The sequence below is a fragment of the Falco peregrinus genome, chromosome 2 (genome assembly GCF_023634155.1).
Source record: "Falco peregrinus isolate bFalPer1 chromosome 2, bFalPer1.pri, whole genome shotgun sequence".
NCBI classification, from domain to species: domain Eukaryota; kingdom Metazoa; phylum Chordata; class Aves; order Falconiformes; family Falconidae; genus Falco; species Falco peregrinus.
The window spans coordinates 52,038,710-52,064,292 of record NC_073722.1 but is presented as its reverse complement, the minus strand read 5'-3'; the positions used below and the strand labels follow the sequence as shown (position 1 = coordinate 52,064,292).

Below are 25,583 nucleotides of genomic sequence, written 5' to 3'. Positions count from 1 at the left end.
CAAAAAGCGTAAGAATACTTAAAATCCCCAAGGCCTATTTTATATACTCCACTCTAAGTGTTGCCACGGATTTCAATGAGACCTACTCCCATGAAATTATCAGAAAGCTGAAAAAGTCCTTTACAGGCACCCAGGGATCAATCTGAAACCTGATAAAGGGAAAGGGAAAGGCTGCAAAAAGTTTAGATCACTGCATTTTAGGCAAACAATTGGAATAGATCTCCTTTTCCACTGATTTCTATAGCTAGTTCCTATTCTGTATCTGACTTCAAGATGATGAATGGCTTTGCTATTGCTCTTTGTGGTCCACACAGTCATTTCAGCAAATATGAATGCAACACCCACTAATTCTGCTGTCCTTCAACAGGTGTTCCCTTGGGAAGCAGCATGGGAAGAAGAAGCCAGGCCTGTTACTTCGCGGGTTCAAGCTGGCCCAGGGAAGGACTGGGGAAAGGTGGTACCTTTTGCTCTGTGTGGGAGTAGCAGAGTGCATGGGTTCAGACAGCTCCTTTGCACTGGGATGTAGTCAGCTCTCTCAGTCTGTCATAGCTGTTCATGAAGGAAAGCAAGGATGAGAGCCCAAACCAATCTTCTCCCTGGAAATGTTTGGCCTTACAGTGGAGGGCACAACAAGGAAAACTGAGATTGCAGATCTCCAGGACAACTTTTACTGGCACCTCCAACGTGTTGTAGACAGACACTGGATGAGGAGCATCCAGACTGGCTGCTTTAACAAAATCCCTCTCTAGTGGATACTACCTCCAAGGTGGCCAGGACTAACAGGTGGACCTAACAGGGTTGAGAAAGTGAATGAAAGGACAAAGTGGGGCCAGAACAAGAAAGGGGACGAAGCAAAGCCAGGTCAGGAAGGGGGATGCAACAGGGCTGGGCCAGGAGCTGGGAATGCTGCAAGGCCAGGCAAGGGGTAGGGATGCAGCAGAGCTGGGCCAGGAAGGGGGATCATTGAATCATAGAATCATAAAATCAAGTTGGAAGGGACCCATAAGGATCATCAAGTCAAACTCCCTGCTCCTTGCAGGACTACCTAAAAGTAAACCATATGACTAGGACATCATCCAGATGCAAACTGAGCTCTGGAAGGCTTGGTGCTGTGACCACTTGCTTGAGTAGGCTGTTCCAGTGACCAACCACCCTCTCACTGAAGAATCTTTTCCTAATGTCCAGTCTGAACTTCCCCTGATGCAGCTTCATCCCATTTCCTTGTGTCCTAATGCTGGTCACCAGAGAGAAGGGATCAGCACCTCCCCTTCCACTGCCCCCCTTGAGGAGGCTGTAGACCACAACGAGGTCCCCCTTCAGCCTTCTCTTCTCCAATCTGAACAAATCAGCTGCCCCTTGTAAGTCTTGCCCTCAAGGCCTTTCACCATTTTGGACTCCCTCCTCTGGACACACTCTGATAGTTTGACGTCCTTCTAATACTGAGGTGCCCCAAACTTCACACAGTACTTGCAGTAGGTCCACACCAGTGCAGAGTGGGACAGTCACCTCCCTCAGCTAGCTCTCTGTGCTAGTTTGTTGAGTTACCCCAGGACATGGTTGGCCCTTTTGGTTGCCAGGGCACATGACTCATATTCAACTTGCCATCAACCCAGCCCCCAGATGTCTTTCTGTGGGGCTGCTTTCCACCTTCTCATCCCCCATTTTATATGTATAACCAAAATTACCCCATCCCACTTGCTCTCATTAAATTTCATACAGTTGGTGATTGCCCAGCTCTCTAGTCCATCCACATCTCTCTGTAAGGCCTCTCTACCCTCAAAGGAGTCCGCAGCTCCTCCTAGTTTAATATCATTGGAAAACTTAATGTAATTTGATTCCTGCATCCAGATCATTTATAAAAGCATTAAAGAGCACTGGCCCTAAAATTGAGCCCTGGAGAACCCCACTGGTGACTGGTCACCGGTCTGATGTAACCTCATTTACTAAAAGTCTTTGAGCCCGACCCATCAGCCAGTTGCTCACCCAACATATTATGGATTTGTCTAGCTATGTGTTGGACATTTTGTCCGGAAAGATGCCATGAAACACAGTATCAAAAGCTTTGCTAAAATTCCAAACCATCACACCTACCAGCTTCTCTTGGTTAATAGATGAGGATGCAGCAGGGCTGGCACAGGAAGAGGGTTGCTGGGAAGGCAGATGCAGTGGCACTGCTGAGAGTGGGGAAGCTGTGAAGCTGGGCAGGGAAGGGTATGCAGTGATCCCAGGCTGGGAAAGTGTCTTCTGCAAGGCCAGGCAAGTACCAGCGCAGCAGCAAGGTCATTCTGGGTGGGCAGAGCTGGAGGAGGATGCTGGGAGGAAATACCTGGCCACAGCTGTGTTTCATGGCCAGGTGGCTGACTTCCCCACCTCGCCTGGCTGGGAGTGGGCTGGAGATGGCCACCATCACCCAGCTTGGGGCTTTCAAGGCCAAAATGCTTTTTGAACTCCTGCAAGTAAGATTACAGAAAAGTCTCACAGTGCCTGTTTAAACAAGTGTGTCTGAACAGGAAAATCAAATAGACAGGGAGCGACTTCAGTTTCTCTGCTTATACGATGTTTAAAATGATAAGCAAGGATATATTTTCACATAATTGGGCTGTGTCAAGGTACCGGCCATTTGATCAGATAGGAGCTCTCTATGTAGTCTCATATCAGAGGGCTAGTAAACTACAAATTAAGGCAGGCTTTAGATTTTGTCTGTGAAGTAGCCAAATAAATTGAATTTTATCCCTAAAGGTCATAATGAGGGGCAGGGTAAAATAAAAAAAAAAGGGCAGAATAACACACCAGGATACCTGAATCAGTAGGAGTAGGGGAAGAAAATAATTGGAAAGGGCTCAATTACTCTTGAAAACTCATAAGTATTGGAAAGATGCCAATTAGCATCTTTGGATCTGACAGAGAGCTTTAAAAGCCCACACTTTCATCACCCTGAAATAAGTCTGCAGGATGGCAGGGCTAGAGGGGCAGAGGAAATGTAATGCACCATGGCTCCATTGAAGGCTTTTGGTTTGCTTTTGTTCCATTTGTTGTTAATTTTTCATTTTATTTGGTATTTGCCTTTGCAACAATACCTTGGGGAGGGTGGGACACCCTGGGACATCTCACCTAGGCCAGAGACTGTTTCTCAATCCCCTCCATCCTTCCATCCCTCCATCCCAACCCATCTGATGATCTGTCATCTTGGATCTGGGAATAGGCAGCCTGACCTTCCTCCTGCTCCCTTGTCCCCTCACCTCCCCCTAGCCCACCCCCAGCTTCTCCCAAAGCAGGGAAAAGCTCCCCTCCCCACCCACCACCCCCGGGGAAGCTCTCACAAAGGACTGAAGGCTGCAAACCCCCTTTCCTCTATGTGGCTGCTGCCTAAGCCAATCCTTCCCGCAAACCCAGGTCTGGTCCCCCCAGCCTTGTGCTCCAGACAGATTCCCAGGCTCCAGACAAAAAGGCCAGGAGGGCTCCAGGGGACCCATCTGGCTCCCAGCCAGCCCTGCTGAAAGGGGATCAGAAGAAGCCAGATTTACTCCTAAGAACAAAGTTTCCAGTGACTTTCCAAGGCGCTCATCATACTGCTGTCTCCTTTTTTGCTTCTCATCCTTCTCTCCCCCTCCCCTTATTTTTCAAAATCTCAGCTGGAACAGAGTTGTTCCCTGTCACTGCCAGTGAACATACTGCTCCCATCCCTTGTCAGCTCTGTGTATGCTCCTGTGGTTTATTTTTCTGTCGCTAGTTTTACACATCATCAGTATTTAGAGACTTGTATTGGCAAGTGAGGAGGACCTGAATTTACCTGTAAGGCTACTGCTGGGTCAAGCAGGTGGTGATTTACCCCCGCGTCCCAGCCTCAGCAGCCACAGTGTGGGAGTCAGGATGTGAAATGTACATGTCTGTGTGTGTGTGCAAATGTCACCTAGTGCCAGGGCTTGCAGCTGCACCAGTACTAGTTACTGAGTGGACTGCCATGGGAGACAAGAGGTGCAATGACTTCCAAAAGGCCACCACTAAACCTAAGAGAGATAACTTTGTGTGCTGTATGCAGCCCTGCTCTGCCTGCTGTCAGAGCCTCCTCTTTGTGTCTCTGTGTTATTAATGTGGCACCATTAGCTCATTACCTCTCCCATGATTTTATAGAAAAAGAAAAAAGTAGGAGCATTTTGTTGCTATCCTTTAGGTTGTCGCAGAAGTAAAAATCAAATTGACCCAAATCAATCCCGATTGTAATAGGACTGTCAACAGCAGGGGACAGACTGAATCTGGTGTCACCCGAAACTAGTACAGTTCAGACCCAATGGCAGGACCACATACTGCTCTACAACGTGGTCCACGCTGCTGACGTGGGTAGAGGTAGATGGGCAGCATCTGGTGTGCCTGCTCTGGGCACCCCATGGCCACCTGTGCCAGCCTGGGATCGCCCCTGCAAGGGATGTGCAGCTGCATGGAGGGTGTTGTACCTTCAAGCCATGGATTGCAAGAAGTCTGATGCTGTTTGAAAGACTGAAATAAGTTCTGCTATGAGCGACAGAAAAAAACCCAGCTGTTGAAAAGCAAAGTGACCCAACACCAGTAGAGAGCCCACACTTGCTACATAAATAATGTCAAAATGACATATGCAGGGAATAACATGAAGGCAGCGCAAGGCAGACCAATGTCTAGAAATGTTATCTCTTCTGTTCCAAAAGCTAATCAGCCCAGCAGTGGGAAAGCCAGGAACATTTTAGATTATGTCTATGCTTGCAGTTGATGGAAAGTCTGAGAGGAACATAAGCTTTCTGAAAGACAAATTCAATTCCCCTACAAAATATCTGGGATTTCCCCCCCTCCTTCTCTGGCAATGAAATTATTTGGTTACGTTGATTTATTAGAATGACGTAACTCCCAGTGTCATATCTAGCCATCGGCTGCCACTCAGCAAAAGGATGTGGTGAGATCACATCACCAAAATAATAAGGCACTAGAGTTCCTAAGCTGGAGGTTACATATCATCAGGACAGTTTCAAATACTTGTGGATGGTTTTGATAGTTGCAGGAGTGATTTTTTTGTTGTTGTTGTTTTTCCATAGACAGAGTCTGGAAGATACCTGATGCCAGTTACTCTGCTGTTCCACCAGTTTCCTTTGCACAGGGAATTTAAAATCCTTTTATATGTATATGCATGAATACATGTTTTCCTAACTGGCAAGTTATTGCTTAAAGCCATCATTTTTGAACCATCTTAGCCAAGGAAGAAAAGAAATATTCATCCAAATCCTGTTCCCTGTGAGTTTAGGGGATATTTTGGGGCCTCGGGTTTCACAGACACAAATTAAAGGTGCAGGGAAGCAGTCTTGCCTTGGGATGCTGTGTGACACAGGAAGATCTAAAAAGGCGTGCTGAAAAGAGGAGACCTGCCAGGTTCAACTCCAGTGCCCGCAGGTTGAGCGGCTGTCTGCTGGTGGGGCCGTTGCTCCTGGTCTTCATCCAGTTGTGCAAGTGGGGGCAGCAGCTGGAGGAGAAACCCTTCTGCACAGACACAGCCCTGCTGCACATAGGCATTTGCTTTCTCTTGTTTTTCCCTTCTAAGAACTTTTTTTTTTTCTCCTCAGGAGCTGATTATTATCTAACTGAAATGTATTTCCTTCTGAAAAGTGCATTTGTTTTGTGTTTGGTCATATCCCCCCCCCCCCCCCCCTTCACATAGAGCTCTCTATTGGGAACAGGACTTTTGCAGCTTGCAGAGTTTTTTCAAAATGTGGTGACATGCGTTTCTTCTGTTCTGTATGTTTTCTTACCATCCTTTCCAACACATATTTTCCAGCAATTTAGAGAGATGTAAGGAATAGCTTTTACACAATAGGCAAAGAAGCCGCGGGATTATTCCAATGGTCTTGCAAGTCTGGAGTATTTAATCTTCTTCAAAAGGCGAGGAAAAAAAACTGTGTCCTTGTGAACAAATGATTAGAAGAAGACTGGGAATACAATAATTACCCCAAATGGAAACCCAGACCGCAGTCAAACAATACAGCTTTTGTAAACTGGCTCCGCCTGTAAAAAAATCTAGGAAATCTCATAACTAGAGCTGGCGAAATCCTTTTCTTATGCAACGATATGTAAAAGGCTCCTGAGAAATGACAGTAAACATGGAAACGCTGTAAAATAGCATGATAATGAACTTGCTTTGAGCGTCGGAGATCTCCTTGGCGGTACCAGCATGGATTCCTTCAACCACAAAGTATTTTCTTATGTTAAAGAATTTGGGACAAATTACATACCGTGACACTTCGCCAATAATCAAGCATGTGAAGACAAATAAACCGGGACTCACCATAAACTACCTTGATCGTTATGGGATTCAAGGGGACCAAAGGAATTGGGAGCCAGACAGAGTGCGGCTTTGAATGAATGTCCTTTATGAGAGAGCGGAGAGAAGATCATTTATATCCTTCATATTTTATAGTTTTGCCTCTAGGAAAGAAAAGACCAGCGGAGCCCCGACTATCATTTACTCATAATGATCGCATTCAATCTAGTGATTCACAGTGAATCATATAATAAGGTTTCCATTTTGCGCATGGGGAGAAGAAGGAGGGGTGGTTAAACTTTGTTTAGTTCGCATTCATGCCCCCGGCCTCCTGTTTCCCTTGAACTGTCCGGTTCAAATGACTAACCCATGGGGCCATGCTTCTTTCGTTTGGTTTTTTTTTTCTTTTATTTTTTACCCTCTTTCATTTACCCCCAGCAATAAAAAGCCCTGGGAGGAAACCTGTCAGGATAATTGTACAGTTACTCATTTTCCTACGGCAGCGTTGCACCGAGCACGGCTCTACTTCCGCGGCCTCTCGGGGCCGTGCCGTGCCGTGCCGTGCCGTGCCGTGCCGTGCCGTGCCGCTCCGGCTGTGGCTGCGCCCCTCGCAGCGGGGGGAGACCCCCGGCAGCCCGCCGTTCCGCGGAGCGCCCTCCTGGCCCGGTGCGCCCCGCCGCCCGGGGCACGGCGCGGCGGCGGGCAGGGCAGCAGCAGGAGCAGCCCTTGGATGCAGGCTTACAGCAGCACCGGGAGAAGGGGAAAAGTCGCTTTTCGGCGGTTTGGCCTAAACCCTCACCCACACACACCCCGGGCACGGGGGGACAGCCCGCTGTGCGCACCGCTCCTGCGCGTTCGGGTAGGCGCGAGGGGATTTGGGTACCTGAGACCCTGCTCCCCCCCTAGGTGTTACCGCAGAGACCCCTCCACACCCGGGTAGGCACATAAAACCGCCGGCTCGCTGTTGATGCAAGCGGCGGTGGAATGCTCTCTTTGCTCTGGGGACCTTTGCCATCTGCAAGCGTTTCAGGTAAAAGCCGAGGCGAGGGCAGGGTAAAGCTCACGGGGTCGGGAGGAGGCGGCTGGCTCGGCGGGGAGCTCTGCACCGGAGCTGGGAGCCGCGCATCGGCCAGTGCGCCCCACCAGCGGCTGCTCTTGCAGACCCCCGTGAGGAATAGTCGGAATCACCCCAAAAAGCGAACGAAAGAAAGGCACCGGGCGGGCGGAGGGGGAGAAAAGCTTGGAGAGCACAAGCATCCCAGAGCGAGGTGAGGCAGGTCGGTGCTGGCGGGCAGGGGCAGAGGTGATGCCACCCAGACACCGGCCCCAAATGCGCCCGGAGGAGCGGAGCTCTTCTCCAGGAGAGCCGGCACCTCTGCAAGAGTTTTAAAATATATGTATAAAATTAAATAGGCGTGTTGTCACTGAAGGGAAAGCGCTGCCTTAGCCATGGGGCTTTCACCAAGACAGCCAAGTTCCCCTTTGGGCAGAGCAGAGAGTCTCGAAGTCTGCTTGACATCTTGAAGCTTAAATAACCGTAAGGCATTGTTACTCCCTGGCAGCAAAGTGCCTCGTTACGCCTGATTGAGCTAATTGCTTTGAAATAGGATATATTATCTATAATTATAGAGATCTTGGAGGAGACGGCCAGCCTTTTCTTTCATCTTTTCCAAGTGCATCATAATGTCGCGATCAAATTAATTTGGGCCACTTGAAATAGTGCCTTCCTTTCAGCCCGGCTCCTCCGACCCTCAAAGAGCCGGGGACGCCTCGGCGGCTGGAGTTTGGCCATCCAGATCGCTACTCCTGGTAGCCTCCCGAGGACCAGCCCAGGTCCCTGAAGCCTTAAAAGTACTTTAGGTTGTGTTTAATTATTTGGGCAGAAAGGAAAAGGGGGAAAGGGATTGCGGGGGGGGGGGGGGGGGGTGTAGGGGGAGACTGGAGGATAGAAAAGAACGGAGGTCTTTTCACATTATCCGACTCTCAGCGGAGAAGGAGCAGCGACGGGAGCTGGGAGGGCTAAGACTTGAAGGGCTTTGAGGGATTGTAAAGCCCGCGGGACATTTCTAGCAGTTGCGACAGATCTGGCTCTTTGCCCCCAGGGCTGCGCCGCTCAGAGCTGGAGCACGGCTGGCTGAGGGGCGCGCAGGGAGCACGCAGATTGCGCGGAGGAACCGCGCAGGCAGCGCCCGGCGCGGCAGACCTGCCCAAAGCCGCCGGTCCCCAAAGCTGCCCCGTGTCCTGCGGGACTGTCTGATCTCCTAAGAGCTGCTGTCTCAGGGGAAATAAAATAGAAACAAGTGAAACAACAACACGCTCTCCCTTCTGAGTTCTGCCTTTAAGTCAAAGATAACGTTTACAAAAGGCAGACAATGCCCTGAATTGGCTTAGCGCAGCCTCCTGTCCTCCCTCCCCATCCCCCACGCACTCGTCCCAGCCCTTGTTGTTGTATTCCCACCGAAATAAAATGCTATGGGTAATGGCTTTGCCTAGCACATTCATTATATTGAAACGGGACTGTTTAGGATGCTAATTGCCCAATATTGTTATCTAGCACAAGTGCCTTCAGGGAAGCGCCACGGTTCCCAATAAAAACACTGGACTGGAACAAGCACCAATAAAGTCACCTATTCCCCACCACCACCACCACCACCACCACCACCGCCCTTTCACTTAGATTTTCCTTAGAGCCCGGAGAGGAAAATAAGGGGCACCTAAAAGCAAGTCACAGTATCAACACAACGGAACTAATACCAAAAAAAGTTTCTAAAATGCAGTGGCGTTTTGGTCACCCGGAGCGCAGCGAGCAAGGGGAGAAGAGTTTGGATACTAGAAGTTTCCCGCTAAACAAAGAAATTAATTTCGGGGAAGATTTCGTTTTGTAAATTTGATTTCTCCATTCCTAACCTAGAACCTATAGATTTTATTAAGAAAGAAAGGAGAGAAAGAAAGGAGCAAGAAACGGAAGAAACTTCCCTGGCTGCCCGTTTTCAGCCCAAGAGCCTGCCAGCATGTGAATTAGAATCGAGTCCTTGCTATGGTACAGTGATTAAAATACCACTGGGTATGACAGAAACATAAACACAAAGCGTTCATTGCTGGGAGATAAATAAAGAGCTAATTATCTCATTCTGTCAACTCTCAATAAGAGCGGGATCTCCCTCTCAGTATGGGACACACTCATCTCCTCAAACCTCAGCAACATCCCAACGTTCAGACCATTCTGCAAAAGAAAAGTAAGGAAAAACACCCCACAACCCAGCAGCTCTATTTTTGCTTTTCATGTTTCCATCAAGACAATGAGATCGCAAGCAGCCTAGGGGCTGCCTGGAGGTCTAATAAACACATCACTTTTCCCTTTGCGCGGTTGCGTTTGGGATCAGGGAAGGAGGAGAAAAAAAAAAAAAAGATCCTACCTGTAGGATCGGGTGGAGGGGACATCGTGAAACACGATGCATCGATATTTTCTTAGTCGGGGGGTGGGGTGGGGGTGCATCTTCGCGTCGGGCACCGGGCTTTGGGAAAAATGTCGTGTGATTGGTAGAGCAAACTAATTTTGTCAGGCTGAATGTGCCGATGTCCCAGGGCTAAGGCGCCTTGCTCCCTTGATGCGGGTTAACGTCCTCAATAGTCCCCCTCCAGCTGAAGCCTTTGATCAGACCGCTGCTGGCGCCTAAAAACAACATCACTTGTCTGCCTATTAGAGGCACTGACTAATCGTGACAGATTGTTTATTCTCGCAATTAGCAATGCAGCCGCTTCTCCGAGCACCCCCCCTCCGCACACACACCCCCTTCCCCCGGCGCGGCCCGGCCCGGCCCCTCGGCCCGACGGGGCGCGAAGGAGGCTGCGGGCAGGGCACGGGCAGCCGTAGGGCGCAGGCAGGGCACGGGCAACCGCAGGGCACGGGCAACCGTAGGGCGCGGGCAGCCGTAGGGCGCGGGCAGGGCGCGGGCAGGGCACGGGTAGCCGTAGGGCGCGGGCAGGGCTCGGGCCGGGAGCGGGCAGGGCGCGCGCAGGCAGGGAGCAGGCAGGGCTGGGCGGCAGCCCCGCGGCTCCCCGCCCCGCAGCAGCTGTCCCCGGTCTCACCGCGGCGCGTATCGGGCGGGAACCCAGTTACGTGTGAGCTATATGTCCGTGCATATACAGATCTGTGCAATGCGTGTTCACCCCAATCTATAGGAGCGCACGGGGGTCGCCTTGCAAGTCGCGTAACAATCGTCTTCCCGTAGAGGGATCGTACGTGAGCACAACTCAGCGTGTGTACGTGCAGGGCAGTACCTACAGCAAGCGCACCACAAGGGTATACACTCCCGCGTGTGTAAGATACGCGTGTGTGTAGCTGCGCGCAGGACAACGCATTTTAATCAGATCCTGTTGCTTATCAGTTAATAAACTGTCTATTATATCAATTCATTTCATAATCTATATGCTCCTAATCTACCATCTTTATTGGGTCCAGTTAAAAGGAAAGGGAATTCGCTGTCCCTCCCCGTTCAGATAATTGCCCTTAAATGACTGCGAGAGCCTCTGTGCTCGGAGGAGATTAGAGCCCTGCCGCTATCAATAAACTTTTCCCAGCGAGCGGCCAATCACGTTATTAGAGCGAGGCTCCTTTTTACTGCACATCCGTCCTGGGTGCAGGGATAAGGGATCGTAAAACGAATTTACAAAACAAAATAGCCGGGACTTTAATGGGTCTGGGGCTTAGACGTTCCTTTTTACGCGAATGAACGTTTCATTATCTGGAGACACGCACGCATCTCTGCCATGCAGCCTAGCGCAATATATGGGTATGTACGTATGTAAGCGCAGAGCTCCGCAGACGCATCGAACGCACCGCAGGGGAGGCGTTCATTTAAAAACAAAACAAACAAGCAAACAAAGCCACAAAACCACTTTTTCAAGGCGCAGCCGGGCTGTGGGGCAGGCAGGGGCTCCCTCCGAGAAGTCACACCCGGGACAGCCCGGTATGCGTTGGCCTGGCAGAAGAGCACGGCCCGGGCCCGCTCCCTGCGCGCCGCAGACAGCTAGGACGGCTTTTTTCCGACGTTCGCGCACTCGTCCCGCAATGTTTGAGCCTCCCCCCAGGCCCGTCCCCGCGGCGGAGCGCGGCTCCGGCGGCCCCGGCCTTCCGCACTCCCGCCTGCGCTGCGCGCCGAGGCGCGGATCGGGGCCGGGGGGGCGCGGGGCGGGGCCGGGCGGGGCGGGGCGGGGCGCCCCGACGGCGAGCCCGGCCTGGCCCCCCCGCCCACTCCCCGGGCCGCCGCCACTGCCGCAGCCAATGGGGCGGCGCCGCCCCGCCCCCCGCGCGCTGGTTGGGCGGTGCCTGCCCCCGCGCCGCTTTATCAGGCGGCGCCGCCCGCCGCGGCGTCGGAGCGCGTCGACGGCTGCCCGCGCCCCCAGCGCCGCCCCGGCCCCATGAGCCGCGGCACCCGCTCCCGCCCGGCGCTGCGGTGGCAACGGCGGGCCGCCTCTGCATGGCCCCGGCTGTGGATATGACCGCCGCGCCCACCGGGGTCCGCAGCGAAGAGCTGCCAGCATCCGCCTTCAGCAAGCCCGGCGGCGGCCTCCCCGTCGCGGCGGCTATGGGTGGGGAGGAGGAGAGCGACAAGCCCAAGGTCTCCCCATCCTTCCTGCCGTTCAGCGTGGAGGCGCTCATGGCCGACCACAGGAAGCCGGGCGGCAGGGAGGGCGCCGAGGGTGCCGGGCCCCCGCCGGGCGCCAGTGCGGCCGCCCGCTCCAGCCTCAGCCCCCGCCTGGGCGCCCTGACGGCGGAGGCGCCGGCCTCGCCGCTGCCCCTCGGCGGCCACTTCTCTGTCGGGGGGCTGGTCAAGCTGCCCGAAGACACCCTCGTCAAGGCGGAAAGCCCCGAGAAGCAGGAGCGGAGCCCCTGGATGCAAAGCCCACGGTTCTCGCCGCCTCCGCCGAGTAAGTAGGGTCGGGAGAGGACGGGCTGGGAGGCCCCCCCGGGCCACCCGAGCCCTTCCCGCGGGGGCGGCCGGGGGTTTCCTCCCGTTTTCACCCGGCCTGGCCCCTCCTGGCACGCTTTTCCCTGCGGGTCGCTCTCTCTGCGGGGCCACTTCGGCGCGTTCAGAATACTGAACTAGTCAAGGGTGCGCGAAGCCGGACGATCGCCGCGAACGAGAAGAGCGGCCGCGCCCGGGAGAGATCGTGTGCCAAATGTTAAGGGGAGGGGGGGGGGGGGGAGGGGAGAAAGCTAGCTTCACCTGGGGCTGGAAATGGCCACGCAAAGCCTGACAGCCTCAGCGGTGTTTTTCGCCCAAAGCAGCTCAAATAATCTCCTAAGGACCCGCACAGACCCGGCTCCCAGGCGAGGCGCCTTCGGGCTTTGCGGGCGTCAGCCCCACCGGTTGCTCTCTCAAGTGTTGCATCTCCAAAGTCCGAAGAGCCGCAATTACCGATGTTTTCCTGCTTTACTACGGAGACATCTAAAATAATAACAGCAGCGGGAGGGCCGAGATCAGGAAAGCCCGTTAACCCTCCGCAACGGCTGCGCGGAGCCCGGGGCCGTGCAGCCGGGCCGCCTGCCCTGGCCGGGGCCCGCTCCCGCCCCGCTTGGGCGCCCGCGGGAAGGGGCGCGGTGGGGCTGAGGCTCGTCGGGGCGTTCGGGGAGCACTTAGCGGAGCTGCCAACAGAGCTGCTCTCGCTGTCCTTTGGAGGAAGGCAGGTTTCCCGACAGGACTTGTGTAGCTTATCGCGGTGGTTTAATTTATTTAAATTGCAAAGTAAAAGCTGTTGCTAAGTAAACCCGGGGTAGATTGAGGCTGAGGACCCTTAGAAATATTAAGGAAGAGGAAATGTGAAGAGCGGTAGATACAGGCCGAGTGTGAATTCAGAACTCGTAATTAATTACATGCTTAATCCAGTTCCCAGGGGCCTAATGAAGAGGGTGTGAGTCTGAGAAGCCAGCGCATTTTGTTTGTTTTTTTCCATAATCCAATAAAAAGGACAGGATTTTTTTTTTGGAGGGTCACTCCCTTCATTTACATCTCCTCTATGAGCCGGGAGGCGGAGGGCTCGTGGGTGTCTGACTCCTGCCGTTTGCCGAGTTTTTCATGGAGTCGGAGCGGTTCTTGCTACAAAGCACTGCGAGTACCTTCGGTCTTGGGAGTCTTGAAAAAGCTATTTCCATAGTAAAACGCTTGTTTCCCTTACTGGAACGGGAAACAATCAATTTCAAGTGTGCCCCGGGCAGCCCTGGGGTTTTTGCGCAACTTCACGTTGTATTTCCCCCTTTCTGCCCACCACAGCTGCTGTAGGGTGGGGGCTCCGCGGGGCGTGTGAGTTCAGGTGCTGCTAACCGAGGTGTCTCTCTCCTTCCCCCTCTCCTCCGGCCGCTGTGGGCGCAGGGCGGCTGAGCCCCCCGGCCTGCACCCTGCGCAAGCACAAGACGAACAGGAAGCCGCGGACGCCCTTCACGACGGCGCAGCTGCTGGCCCTGGAGAGGAAGTTTCGGCAGAAGCAGTACCTGTCCATCGCCGAGCGTGCGGAGTTCTCCAGCTCGCTCAGCCTCACCGAGACCCAGGTGAAGATCTGGTTTCAGAACCGCCGCGCCAAGGCCAAGCGGCTCCAGGAGGCCGAGCTGGAGAAGCTGAAGATGGCAGCCAAGCCCATGCTCCCGCCCGCTGCTTTCGGCATCTCCTTCCCGCTGGGTGGCCCGGCTGTGGCCGGTGCCTCTCTGTACGGTGCTTCCAGCCCTTTCCAGCGGGCAGGGCTGCCCGTGGCTCCTGTGGGACTGTACACAGCGCATGTGGGATACAGCATGTACCACCTCACATAGAGCTGAGCCTGATGAGCCCAGCCTGCTGGCTGTCTGCTCCTGGCAGCTCAGCACGCACTCCCTCCCTGCTCCTCGCTGCGAACTTCCCTGTGGGCCCTGTGGCAGAGACTTCTCCAGTCGGGCTCTGCTCGACCTCTATGCTGGCCCTCCCGGTCCAGTGCCGTTCCGCTTTCCTTAGCAGTCCTGGGAGATGCTTAGTTCTCCAGCTGGCAGAAACCTGATGCATCCCCCAGCTCCTCCCCGGCACAGGGCAGTGATGGGCCAGCCCTGCCCTGCTTCCCCGGGTCCGGCTGACAGCCTGGGGAGAGCCCCCCACCGTGGGGAAAGGAACTGTGGAAAAGAAACGGCAAAAAGGGGGCTGAAAGACAGGATGTTTCTCTTGCTTTTTGCAAGGCAAGGTCAAGAGGCAGGAGTGTAGAGCAGCCTCTCCCGTTCCTGTGTAACAGTACTGTCTGTTACCTGTGTTTGTTCTTCCACCAGCTCCATTGGAAGGGGCTCTGTGTACTATGTAATATACTGTATATTTGAAATTTTATTATCATTTATATTATAGCTATATTTGTTAAATAAATTAATTTTAAGCTACTGTTTGATGCGGTTTGTTTGCTCCTTGCCCTGCCAGGGGTGACAGAAGAGGCTAAATTTGTGTGTCGGGGGGCAAGGGAGAGAGGGACTGGCTGTACTGGCCATTTATCTTTCTCTCCCCAGCGGGCATCAGCCTCAGACAGTGAGGCCTTGGCTGAGGTTTTAAGTTTGCTGTGTATCCCAGAGTTGCCCCATCCTCATGGCTTTCTGAGGTTTCTTCCTTTTTTTCTTTGGCCAAGCAGCTCCCACCACCTCCCTGGCCCAAGGGTGCGGGTGCCCGCTGTCGCCAGCGGCTCCGGGGCCGGCCGGGCTGTCCCTGCCCAGGGCTGTGCCTCTCCCTGCCAGCCGGCCCTTGCTGGGAAGCTCCTGGCTGTAGCCCCCGACGGCTGCCGGAGGCGTTGAGGTGGCGTGACATGTTTCCCCCACCTCGTTGTCAAGCCTAGCGAGAGACCAAGGCTTCCCCACAGCTCCCCTCGGCAGCCGGCACTGCTCAGGGGAAGTGAGCACCGGGCGCTTCGGGTGTGGGGAGGGGGACAGGGCTGTCGCGGTCGGGGTGGTGCGGAAGAAGGAGGAAGCGTGCGATAATAGCGGGGCAGAGGCAGCGCCGGCGCCGAGGGTTCGGGTGATGGCGACGGGGGTGTTAGGGTACGGGGTGGTGGGAATGGCTGTGGGGGACGGGGGGTTCGGGCACGGGTGTGGGGCCGCGGAAGAGCAGCCGGCGGGACCCGCGGGACTGACGGTCGGGACCGCCCGGCGCCGGCTCCTGCCCATCCCCGTGGCTCCGGGCGCCCCGCAGCCCTCCGCAGCCGGCTCTTCTGGAAACCCGTCCCAGTCGCCACGGCCCCCTGGAAACCGCCGGCGACGGCCGAGGACCCCGCGGAGGAGGGCGGCGGGACACCCCGCGCCATTCCGCGCCCGCCTGCCCCGGTGCCGCCGCTTCGCCGCGTTCCCCGCTGGCTGCGCCCCCGAACCCCCTCAGTGCGCCGCTCCACCCCATTTCATTTTACGGATCGCTCGGGTTACGGAGAGCGTTGGTTTCCCCTTTTTATTTTATTATTTTTTTTTTAATTTCGTGCTTTATCTTCGCTCTTAGGGAATGGGCGCTGAGAAATTAGGTCTGTCTATATTTTTCTTTCTGTCTTCATCCCCCCCCCCGCTGCTTTCATTTCCAGCAATTTAAACGTTAAGGTTGAAGCAAAGTTAGAAGGAAAATAATTGCTGTAATGAGGCTAGGCAATCTTCTGCAGGCACCGTGGCTCCAGCGAGACTGTAGCTGGGGGCGAGGCGGGACTTTTATCATCTCCTAAATATCAATGATGCTTTCAATAACTCGGCGAAACAACATACCTGAACCCAGTCCCTTTCCCCAGAGCTCGCCGCTCTAATCCCGCTCTTCTCATCTCTTGCTCCGCTCTGGCCGCCCAGTCCTTTCCGGGCCGGGGTGAGTTTTGGGGTTTTGTGGTTGTTTTGTTTTGGTGTTGGGTTTTATTTTTCCTTGGCTTCTCTCTCTCTCCCTCTCTCTTTTTCTTTTGGTCTGGCTTTCTTTTCCGATCATTTCTTTTCTCTGTGCAAATGACAGTGTCTGTGATCCTGACCCCAGCGCCCAACGCCGCGCCGGACTGGGAGAGCGCGGTGCCGGCTTTTTCCCACGTTGTGTCTCTGGCAGAAAAAGGCTGGAGATAAACTCAGCCTCTGTGCGATTAGACCGCGGGTTTGGGGAGGAGATCTAATCGCGCAGGAGGCCAGGTTTATCCTGTAAAGAAGCTTTGAAAAAGCCGAGAGAGATTTTAAACAGCGAGAGCCGCCCTGAGCTGCTCCCCGCGAGCCCCGCTCCCCTCCGCCCGCACCTTTGGGCGCTGCGGCGCGGGGCTCCGGGCAAGCCGGGACCCTTTCATCTCTCCGCTTTGTCTGCATTTTTTTTTTTTTTTTTTTTTTTTTTTACATTATGTCAACTCGGGATGGATATTCGAAGCGCAGGATTCCTATTGAACATGTCTTTGCTTTAAGTTTTCCCCCTGACCCTTGGGCTAAAGTCTTTGGTTGCTCAATTAAACCCAGATGAGAACAATTAATAACTAAGTAATGACAATAAGTTGGGAATCACACGGATGAACGCTCCATGTGAATAGGAAAAGCTCACACAAAAGAGCAGAAAGGATTTGTCGGCTCTTTTTAAGGGGGAATTGGCTTTTCTTTTTTCTTGCCTCTGGCTTACCAGCAAATAAAACTCACTTTTGTGTCTTTGTCGCCTTAAGGATCTCAGTGGCAGTTGGAAGTGAGAATGGCTGTTTTCCTTTCAACTTGAGGGTGCTGGCGCCACGCAGCCCCAAGGATAGAGAGTAGCCAAAGCAAAGTTTCCTAATAACTCCCCTCTCCCCCGCCACCCCCTCCAGGCAGTCCGGTACCCCCCCCTCCCCTCCATGCATATCTCCGCACACACTCCTAGAGAGCCTCGGCAGGCAGACGAGAGAAAGCGGAGGGGCCCCGAGCACATCCATGTACCACCACGAGCTCGCAGGCGAGGCTCGCCGCTGCCGTGGGAAAGCGATAGCGCCGGGGCGCGACACTTTCCACGGAGGGTAGGAAACACAGCGCACAGCAGCCAGAGCACGGAGAGGGAGCAAACACGCGCAGACACGCACACACAAAATAAAAGGGAAGCCATTTTCCTGCTCTTATTCCCACGGGCGAGGGGAAGGACGGGGCTACCCTCCCGCGCAGCAGCCTCCCGGGCGCCTGTGCCCGGCCCCGGCCCCGTGCGGGCTGGGACGCGCCGCACCGCAACGCGCCCGGCTGCGGCTGGGGCAGGGGGACAGGCGCCGGGGTCCCGGCGGCGGAGAGCAGAGGAAAGCTTAGCTTCGGCTCTAGCTCCAGAGAAGGCGGCTACCGGGAAAACCTGCTGCGCAAAGCTTTGGTTAAAGCGTGGGTTTCTTGTCTGCTCTGAATTTCTGGTGATTTCAGGGCTTCTTGTCTGAATTCTCGTAACTCCAAACGCGAATTGGTCTCCCGGTGAACGCTTTATCGAACGTTTTCCGTAGCGCTCAAGTGAATTAGGAGCTAAAAGCTTGTTTTCAAAAGCGAGAGCAGGCTAAATTCAGCAAGTGAGTTAGGCACAGCAGCAGCCGCCTCCTGCTGCTCAGGATTGTGCCTGAGAACACAGCCTTCAGAAATCCGAGGCGAAGCAGGGAAGCTGCCTAACTTACCCATTGTAAAGGCCCGGTGGAGGGAGGGGGTGAGCCTGCTTCCAAGTAGTTCTCGCATACTTAAATCCAGGCTCATCATCTTGCGTGAGTCTCCTGAGTCGTATCAGACCTTCATCCTAAAGATCTGTGAAACGAAAGGTCTGTTGAACAAACTGCCCGGACACCTTCACGGAGAAAGGGGATACTTAGCACTAACCCCTTGGTACCGAGGGATTTCAGGTAAACAGCTCAACTCAGGTATTTTGTATGCAAAGTGAAAATCCCAATCACCAAATTACTGGGGGCTCGGGGAGAATTGCTTTTCTTCCCTCCTAATGACACATTTGATTTTATATTAAACAGGGAGGTAGCCAGAGAGTGCAAGAAAAAGCAGCTGCTGAAATAGCCCTGTGGCCAGGACACTTCAGAGCTGTAGGGCTGTTCAGATTAAATCCAGCAGAGTGGGCACTGGAGAGTAAGTCTCCCACTGCTTGGGGTGTGATGTACTGTGCCCAATGAGCTGTTGGAGGCAACGAGGTGGTTCTCTCCCTCCCTCGTTGTCTGCAAAAGCAGGCTGATGTGGCTTAGGCACTTAACTGCAAGGGAGTTTGTCGCAGAAAGACACCTTCTTCCTGCCTATCACAGGGCCTGGTCCCACTCAATACGTATTAGAATATATATGTATTCTAACCCAAGGAGTATGTAGATTCCTGAATTTTCCTTTCCTTAGCTTTTAACTCTCACCACACCTTGTGTGAAGCACAGTGGTGTCTGTCCCTGGCCTGAGCAATCTGTTCCACAGCAGGAGGCCTAAAAATGAGGCATTGCAATAATGGGCATTGCAACACGCAGCTCCTTGGGGTTGGCCTGAGGCCCCTTTGCAACACGGACCCATTGTCTGTCCAGCTCTGCGGCAGGAGAGGCTGGAGGCAGAACCAGAAGCAACAGCTCTGACTCATTTAACTACGAGTAGTAAATTGTAACATGCTGCACAGAGAGATGTGGTAGTGATTTGCTTACAACAGTAAACCGGTTGACATTAACTCCGCTCCATTGTACTTCTTCATCTCGGAGATCTTTTATCCCTCCAGGCTGGATCCAGTTCCCACCCTGCAGTGATTAAAGGGAGAGCAAGAGAGGCAGCTACCTGGACACAGTCTCCCTCGTGTGACCAGGAATGTGCAATAAATCCACCGTGCAAAGCTGTCCTTTTCATCTCGGGAAGTGGCCGCAGCTGAGGACCTCACCGCAGCACAGAGCGAAACTCCTACTGGGAAGTGAATGCCTACAACCTGCTCACCTTTGTGCTGTTGCCTGGTGTGGTATGGAGTTCCCTCAGCCAACAACTGATTCTCATGATGGTGTGAACATAATTCTTAGCATTTCATCTTGCTTAGCCTTGTGGAAGAGAAACAAACCTCTTGCATACAGTCACACAATGATCAAAGCTAGTCAGTTAAATAGTAGACTCAGGCCTTGCTAGTGAGCTGTAAGGCAAACCTTGGCAAGGAGTTTTGGAGGAGCAATGCTCAAGATCTGACAGTGATTCTGTGTCTGTGCTCCACTCCCACCAAAGCTGGGGCAGACAATAGGGCAGTGGGGTCAGGATGATCAGCATCAGGCAGGACTGAGATCCTGGGACCCAGGTGTAAAAAGATGCAGCCCAATCTAAATGTTCTTTTCAGCCTGACTGAGTAACACTTTTGTTGTAGGTGTTTTGTATTGGACACACAGCAACAGGCAGGGTGGGATGTGCACTCGATGTGCATCAGAGAAAGGGACCGTACAACAACAAACACATTCAAGACCCTGTGACCACCACTGTTGCTGCCCGATGTAGGGGTAGAAAGAGAAAGAGCACCCAGGGGAGCCAGTATTTAGAGGTTTCACTATGACTCAGGCTCTCTTTGCATGCCAGAGAGAAAGGAAGTGGCAGTGGGAAGGAAAGAGGTCTGGTAGCAAAGGATGACAAAATAATGTTAACTGGAAGACTGCAAGCAGTGCAGGGAAGCTCTCAGGAATGGAGAAAAAGGTAATTATTCCCAAAAGACAAGCTGGAGGGAAGGAGCAACTTTCTTTTGATGCAATGTTTTGTGTGCATTGGGTATTATTGTGCAAATACCAGTTAACACAAATACAGAAGTACGGATAGGGTGCTTTAAAACTGAAGGGGTGAATGTCTTACACTGTAAGTACATTTAGATGTAAGCCAATGGACCTGTTCCCATTTACATCAGCAAAGGACTGGAAGAGATTTTTCTTTTTTTCTGGGACTTTGAGACTTGCCCTCACATTATGGCAAGCTTGTGTGCATTAGTCCTGGGGAGCGTCTGCTCCTCACATTCTACTCACTAAAAGCCATAAATGCTTTTCAAAACCTTGTAACAAGCTTTGGACTTACTGTGAAAGCTGTGTTTGTGGTGTACCACAAGAAGAGACAGTGGGATGTCGTAGATGTTGCCAGTCTGACCAGAGATTTTTCTTTCTGTGACATTGTCAATCCTCTCTTTGGGTAGAGGGCTACATAAATAGTACACTCTAAATTCTATTTATAAAACCAAGAAAAGGGTTGCAAAATATGATATATGTGCTGTGGCAATAGAATAGACACAGAAAGAAACAGGAGTCAATGGTTTTGAAACACTTTTAACACTTTAAGCATTCATTGTCTTGAATTAATTGCTGCCTCCGGGGCACCTACAAGACTATGCAGAGCCTGTGGGCTATGGAACAGAGATGTTCCCTGTTGCCTTTTAGCCGGACCCCGAACTCCAGTCCCCTGCAGCAGCTGAGAGCCTCTAGCACCAGAAGGCAACATGGCTCTGCAACAGCGATTTTATCAGGTAACAGCTGTATTGATATAGATAGTAATCCAAATGCAAACTTCCTTTAGTAATGAGCACAGCCTAAAAAACTTCAGCCACATTCTTTTTATAGACAGCCTGGGTATGAACAGCATATCCAATACCTACATTCAGGAAGCTTAGACATGAGCTTTTAACTCAGAATTTTAGTTTAGATGTTATTCAAAGGAGGATGGACAGCATGTTTAGTAAAAAGGCTCTTCAGGAGTCATTTCTTAAAAATGAAATGCCTTTAACGGCGTTTCTGTCAGCTATGATACCTAAATTAGGATGAGCTTAACAGCCTTATTAGCTTGGAGCTCAAATGCAGATCTTTAGAAAGCTTTAATTCAAGAAGCTTGGTGCAGGCATGTTCATTTCCCCTCCAAATAATTGCATCTTTCAAGTACATATTCAAAATCAATCCAAGTCAAAAAACCTGGAAAGAAAATAGAAAGTTGCACAGGGCATGTAATAAAATGAGAAAGCTGAGATGGACATGTAAACCTAAACTGTTCTTGCTTTCTAAAACACTAGGCTGAATTTCTTCAAATGTGAATTGATTTCCCTTCCTCAAAGATGGCTTTAATACCAGCCAAGTTTGAAGTTTCTAATGACATTTATTTCTGAGCTTTGAATGTATGAGAATTTCACTTTGGATAGTTGGAGACTGTGATCATTTTCAAGCTTGCATAATGTTTAACATGACTGAATCAATTTTCAAAACAAATGCGAAAGCATTGAAAAATGCCCAGAACAAGAATGGGCATTTCCATTCCATAAGGAATTTGTTTGGAAAAAATTATAGAGAGTTATTGGAATTAGAATCTAAGTTTATCTTAAGTTTGCTGGAAGGGAAAGTTATATTATATGAGACAATTAACCATTGGCTTCGGGTCTGGTCCAAAGCCCAATAAAGTCAGTGGCGTCTTTCCACCGGCTAACTAACAGGCTTTGGGTCTGACTCATGAACTGCAGAGCTCCACAGAAGATAATAGTTCTACACTGCTTATGTGAAACTTAAATATAGCCCGATGTTTGTAAGTGTGTGTATGTATTATGATTAATTTAAAACCCTGGTTAAGATTGGATTACAGTTTCCATTTAATTCATTTGCATGTGTTTGTATTTGTATGCATGTACACGTAAAGACAGACATCTGTGAATGTGTAAGCACACATACAGCTAATGTCATAGAGATGATTGAATCAAGTATATACCCATGATGGTAATTATCAGAGTTTACTACAGTAGATATCACTACTGCAATATATATACTCTGGCAGATCTGAACATATACTTCAAAACCAGCAGCATCTGTTTACATTGAACCGCAATAAAAACTGAAGGAGGCATCAGTTAGTATTAGAATTTTATCTTTTCAATGTCCAGAAACAGTTTCTGTGCCTTTGATGTAGGCTGTCAAGCACTACTGGAAAATTGCATCTCTCTAATTACCACATTCAGAGCAGAGGAAAGGGCATGACTGCCTGGCAGCATTTGTCAGTGGGGACCCTGCAGGGACTTGCTTTTTGGGTACTGATAAGCAAAGTTAGCTGACATTCAAAAAACAGTAAAGCAATCCTTGCACAAAGGGGGAAAAAAACCAGAAGGGGCACTATTTTGGATGAGCTAGTAGAAAGCAATACAAGCTCTTCTCTGTTCCAGCTATGATTAATCCTTATCTCTACTGGCTGCTCCCTTCAGATGGAGCTCCCTGCATCCTCCATGGGTGTTTAGCCTGAATATAAGCTCAGTGGCAGCAGCAGCGCTGCTTACACAGGTATGAGCATGTTCAGACCTGTAATGAGCACCTGATTAGCCTGTAAAATGGTTGTACCTGCCTAAGTGGCTTCACATTTTGAGGCATTTAGAGGTGGAACTAGCTTATCTGCTCTTCCTTATTCCTATTCCTCATCTCTCCCCTTATGTGACAGAGGGCCCTCTTGGCTATGTGTCACAAAACACTTTATGGCATATTGCTTGATGGGATTTAGAGCTATGACCTTGCTAATGGTTGCAGTAGCAAAATGGAGGTTGCAAGGGTGGGGCAGTTAGAAAGCCATAGCAGACTGAACTCTGTGAGGTGACAATGCCACCATGAAAAGAGTGGGACTTACCCTTTCACAAAACTCTTTGTTAATATGAATAGGATGTTTTATTGTCGTCTAATTGCAAGTGAGAAATAAGGGATTACTAAGGCTTGTTCATGTTCTTTTCCTCATGCATAAACAGAAAGCATTTGTATACTTTACATATTACACATATGAACAAAGGACCCAGTCATCAGCAGTATGCATCTAAAGCATGCACCAGGAAGAAAGGCCTGTCAAAATAATTGCACCTTTGGTAATATTCCTACTATACTGTGGTAGTATCCAGAGTAGATGTACCTCCAGGAGATGAGCAGGATGTTTGAGAGCCAAGGACATCCAGAGGTGAGAGCGATCTCAGAGAAATGACCCTGGAGAGAAAAATGCAAAGGAAAAATAGCCAGTTAGCATGCAGCAGGACAGAAGTGGATATCTTGTGGGCAAACAAAGCGATCACAACATCTTCCATGTAGAGACTGCCAAAGCACAGGTGGGGAGCAGGGAGGTGAAGAGCTAGAAACACATCCCTAAAGATGCTGTTTACAGTGAACAGCAGCAAGAACGTTGCAGAAGACACTGGGTGCATTGTGTTGTGCCTGGCAGCGGCATTTATTTCGTAGAGGCAAAATAAGTGCAGGAACATAAACATTTGCAAACTGTCTACTTTACTGGCAATTCATAAGGAGAACTTGCAGAGTGCTTAATGCTACCACAGTGCAGCCCAGGGGGGCTGAGGTATTTGCTCATATTTCAATAAGAAGGACAGGCCAAAAAGGGATTTATCCAGTCTCTCCCAACTGCAGGGTTTCAGCGCTGTGGGAGAGCTGTTGACCACTTGGGTTCTGCTTGTCTTGGAGCACAGGTAAACTACGGTTATCTAAATCTCAGAGAGCAATTCGGCACCATCTCAGCCAGCTGGTGGGCTGGACAGTGCAGTTTCCTACAGGCGTAACAGCGCTTCCTCAAAGCCAGAAACTGAGCAGCTACGTAATTCCCTCCCAAGGAAGCTCAGCTCAAAGTGAGGGTTGTGGAGACACTCAGTCTGTACTCAGCTGCCGAGAGGTTCTGAATTCAGCATCAGGCAAGTCAGTCAGCATCACTGTCTTAAAAAAATACAGTTGGGACAGAACACAACAGCCTAGCTCAGAGCAAGCAGAGCTTCCTTCCATTCTCTCCTGAAGAGTTCAAAGCCAATGTACCCACCTCCCAGGGCACTGTCCTCTTCCCCTGCTGAGGTCTGAAGCATTGCCCCACTTCTCCCTGCAGAAGCCATGTCCCTCTACAGCACACAGTGCACAGCCAAGGGGAACATAGAGAGAACAAGCAACAGGAGAAACCTGGCTCTGTTTTAACAGTCCAGCTAGTGGTTATCGATATAAATAGGTAATTTCTGTGGCAGGGTCCTGAGTGTGGTACAAGGCTTTTTAGAACTTATTCTTTCAAGGTGCCTGCTTCTCACTTAGAGATCACACTGGGCATCTAAGCATCTGCCTTAGGTGCTTTGAAACATTTGAGAGACCAATACAAGTGCTCTTTGGGCAGCATAATGCCTGCATTTGGTGTCCAAAGATGGTAGCTGAGTGCAGCCTCATTCTTTTTGTGTTTGCATATTTCCTGTGTATACTTACTGCATCTAAGAAACAACTCAATTAGAGAGAAACTCAGACACGAAGAGTTACACTCTTTTCACTTTTCTGTTTCATTCTACCTCTTCATTTATTATCCATCAATTATAGGTAGGCCCTGTGCATCTTTGAACTGAAATTCGCGTTAATGCACTTATTATCAAATATATAGTTGTTAGAACATTCAATAACATGTAATTGCTTTTTACTATGTATTCATTTGCCTTTTCTTCTAGATGGGAAATTGTATATGTGTTATATTTGGCTCCAGTCCTGCAAACAGTTGTGCCCATGAATAACTTTACCCACATTAGGAACTCCACGGATCACAGCTTCTCTCTCACCCACTGAATTCTATGAAGTTACTCATGCAGTTAAATTACTCATAAGCATATGTGTTTGCTGGATCAGGGCCTCTCCCTGTAAGTTTGATCTTTATAATTAATTTAAGACACCAATACATTTTTTTAAATAAAGGAAGTAAATCCTTGGAAAGTGGTAATAAATTTTTAGAGCTGCACTTATTAGTGCAATAAAATACACCTTGGTTTATTAATTAATAACTGTTTTTTAATTTGATACTCTAAAAACAAAGTAACACAGGCATACTACTAAACCATTTTATAAAATAATATATTTAATATTTAATAATTTTTTATAATAAAGTAACCGATAGGGTTTCTTTAAACAGCATAACAAGGTAAGAACATTTTCTTAAATGCTATGTCAGCAGAACCTGCTATTTTATGCTAGCCTGTTAGCCAACACATAAATACCTCAGGCTTTGGTCCTAAAACCTTTGCCAGCTGGGCAAGGTAGTGCCTGCCCCCAACCCTGCTAAGTGTCCTGGAACACAATGAGCCTCAGGACATGGAATGATCAGGGCCTTAGGTCTGAAGATCCACTATGCTTGGAAGTGCTGGTTTAAAGTAATTTCCTACTTTCCTTTCCACTAGAATCTCCTGCAGCTCTCTTTGGAGAGGATACTGGTTCAGGCACCCATAATAACCTCTGATGATACATGTTTTGTTTTCTGGAAAGGGACAACTTGCCCTCTTGAAAGAGGCCTCAGATTATTTTGTTCTAACTTTTATATCATCTTCATTTTGGGCATGAAAATACAAGCCAAACATTTCTATACATTTCTAGCTATAAGAAGGAGCAGAACTGGCAA

The 25,583-nt window shown here is 50.7% G+C and overlaps 1 protein-coding gene across 1 annotated transcript; it reads left to right on the top strand.

The window, feature by feature from the left end:
• The first annotated feature begins 11,670 nt into the window (after positions 1–11,670).
• Positions 11,671–14,226, top strand: MSX1 (msh homeobox 1). The gene is made up of 2 exons (XM_005243099.4): positions 11,671–12,208; positions 13,651–14,226. The coding sequence occupies exons 1-2, from the start codon at positions 11,758–11,760 to the stop codon at positions 14,079–14,081; spliced, it is 882 nt and encodes a 293-aa protein (XP_005243156.4). The 5' UTR covers positions 11,671–11,757; the 3' UTR covers positions 14,082–14,226.
• The last annotated feature ends 11,357 nt before the right edge of the window (positions 14,227–25,583 follow it).

Coding starts and splice junctions, on each gene's coding strand:
- MSX1 (XM_005243099.4), top strand. CDS start 11,758: ATGGCCCCGGCTGTGGATATGACCGCCGCGCCCACCGGGGTCCGCAGC. Junction 12,209..13,650: donor GTTCTCGCCGCCTCCGCCGA/GTAAGTAGGGTC, acceptor CTGTGGGCGCAG/GGCGGCTGAGCCCCCCGGCC.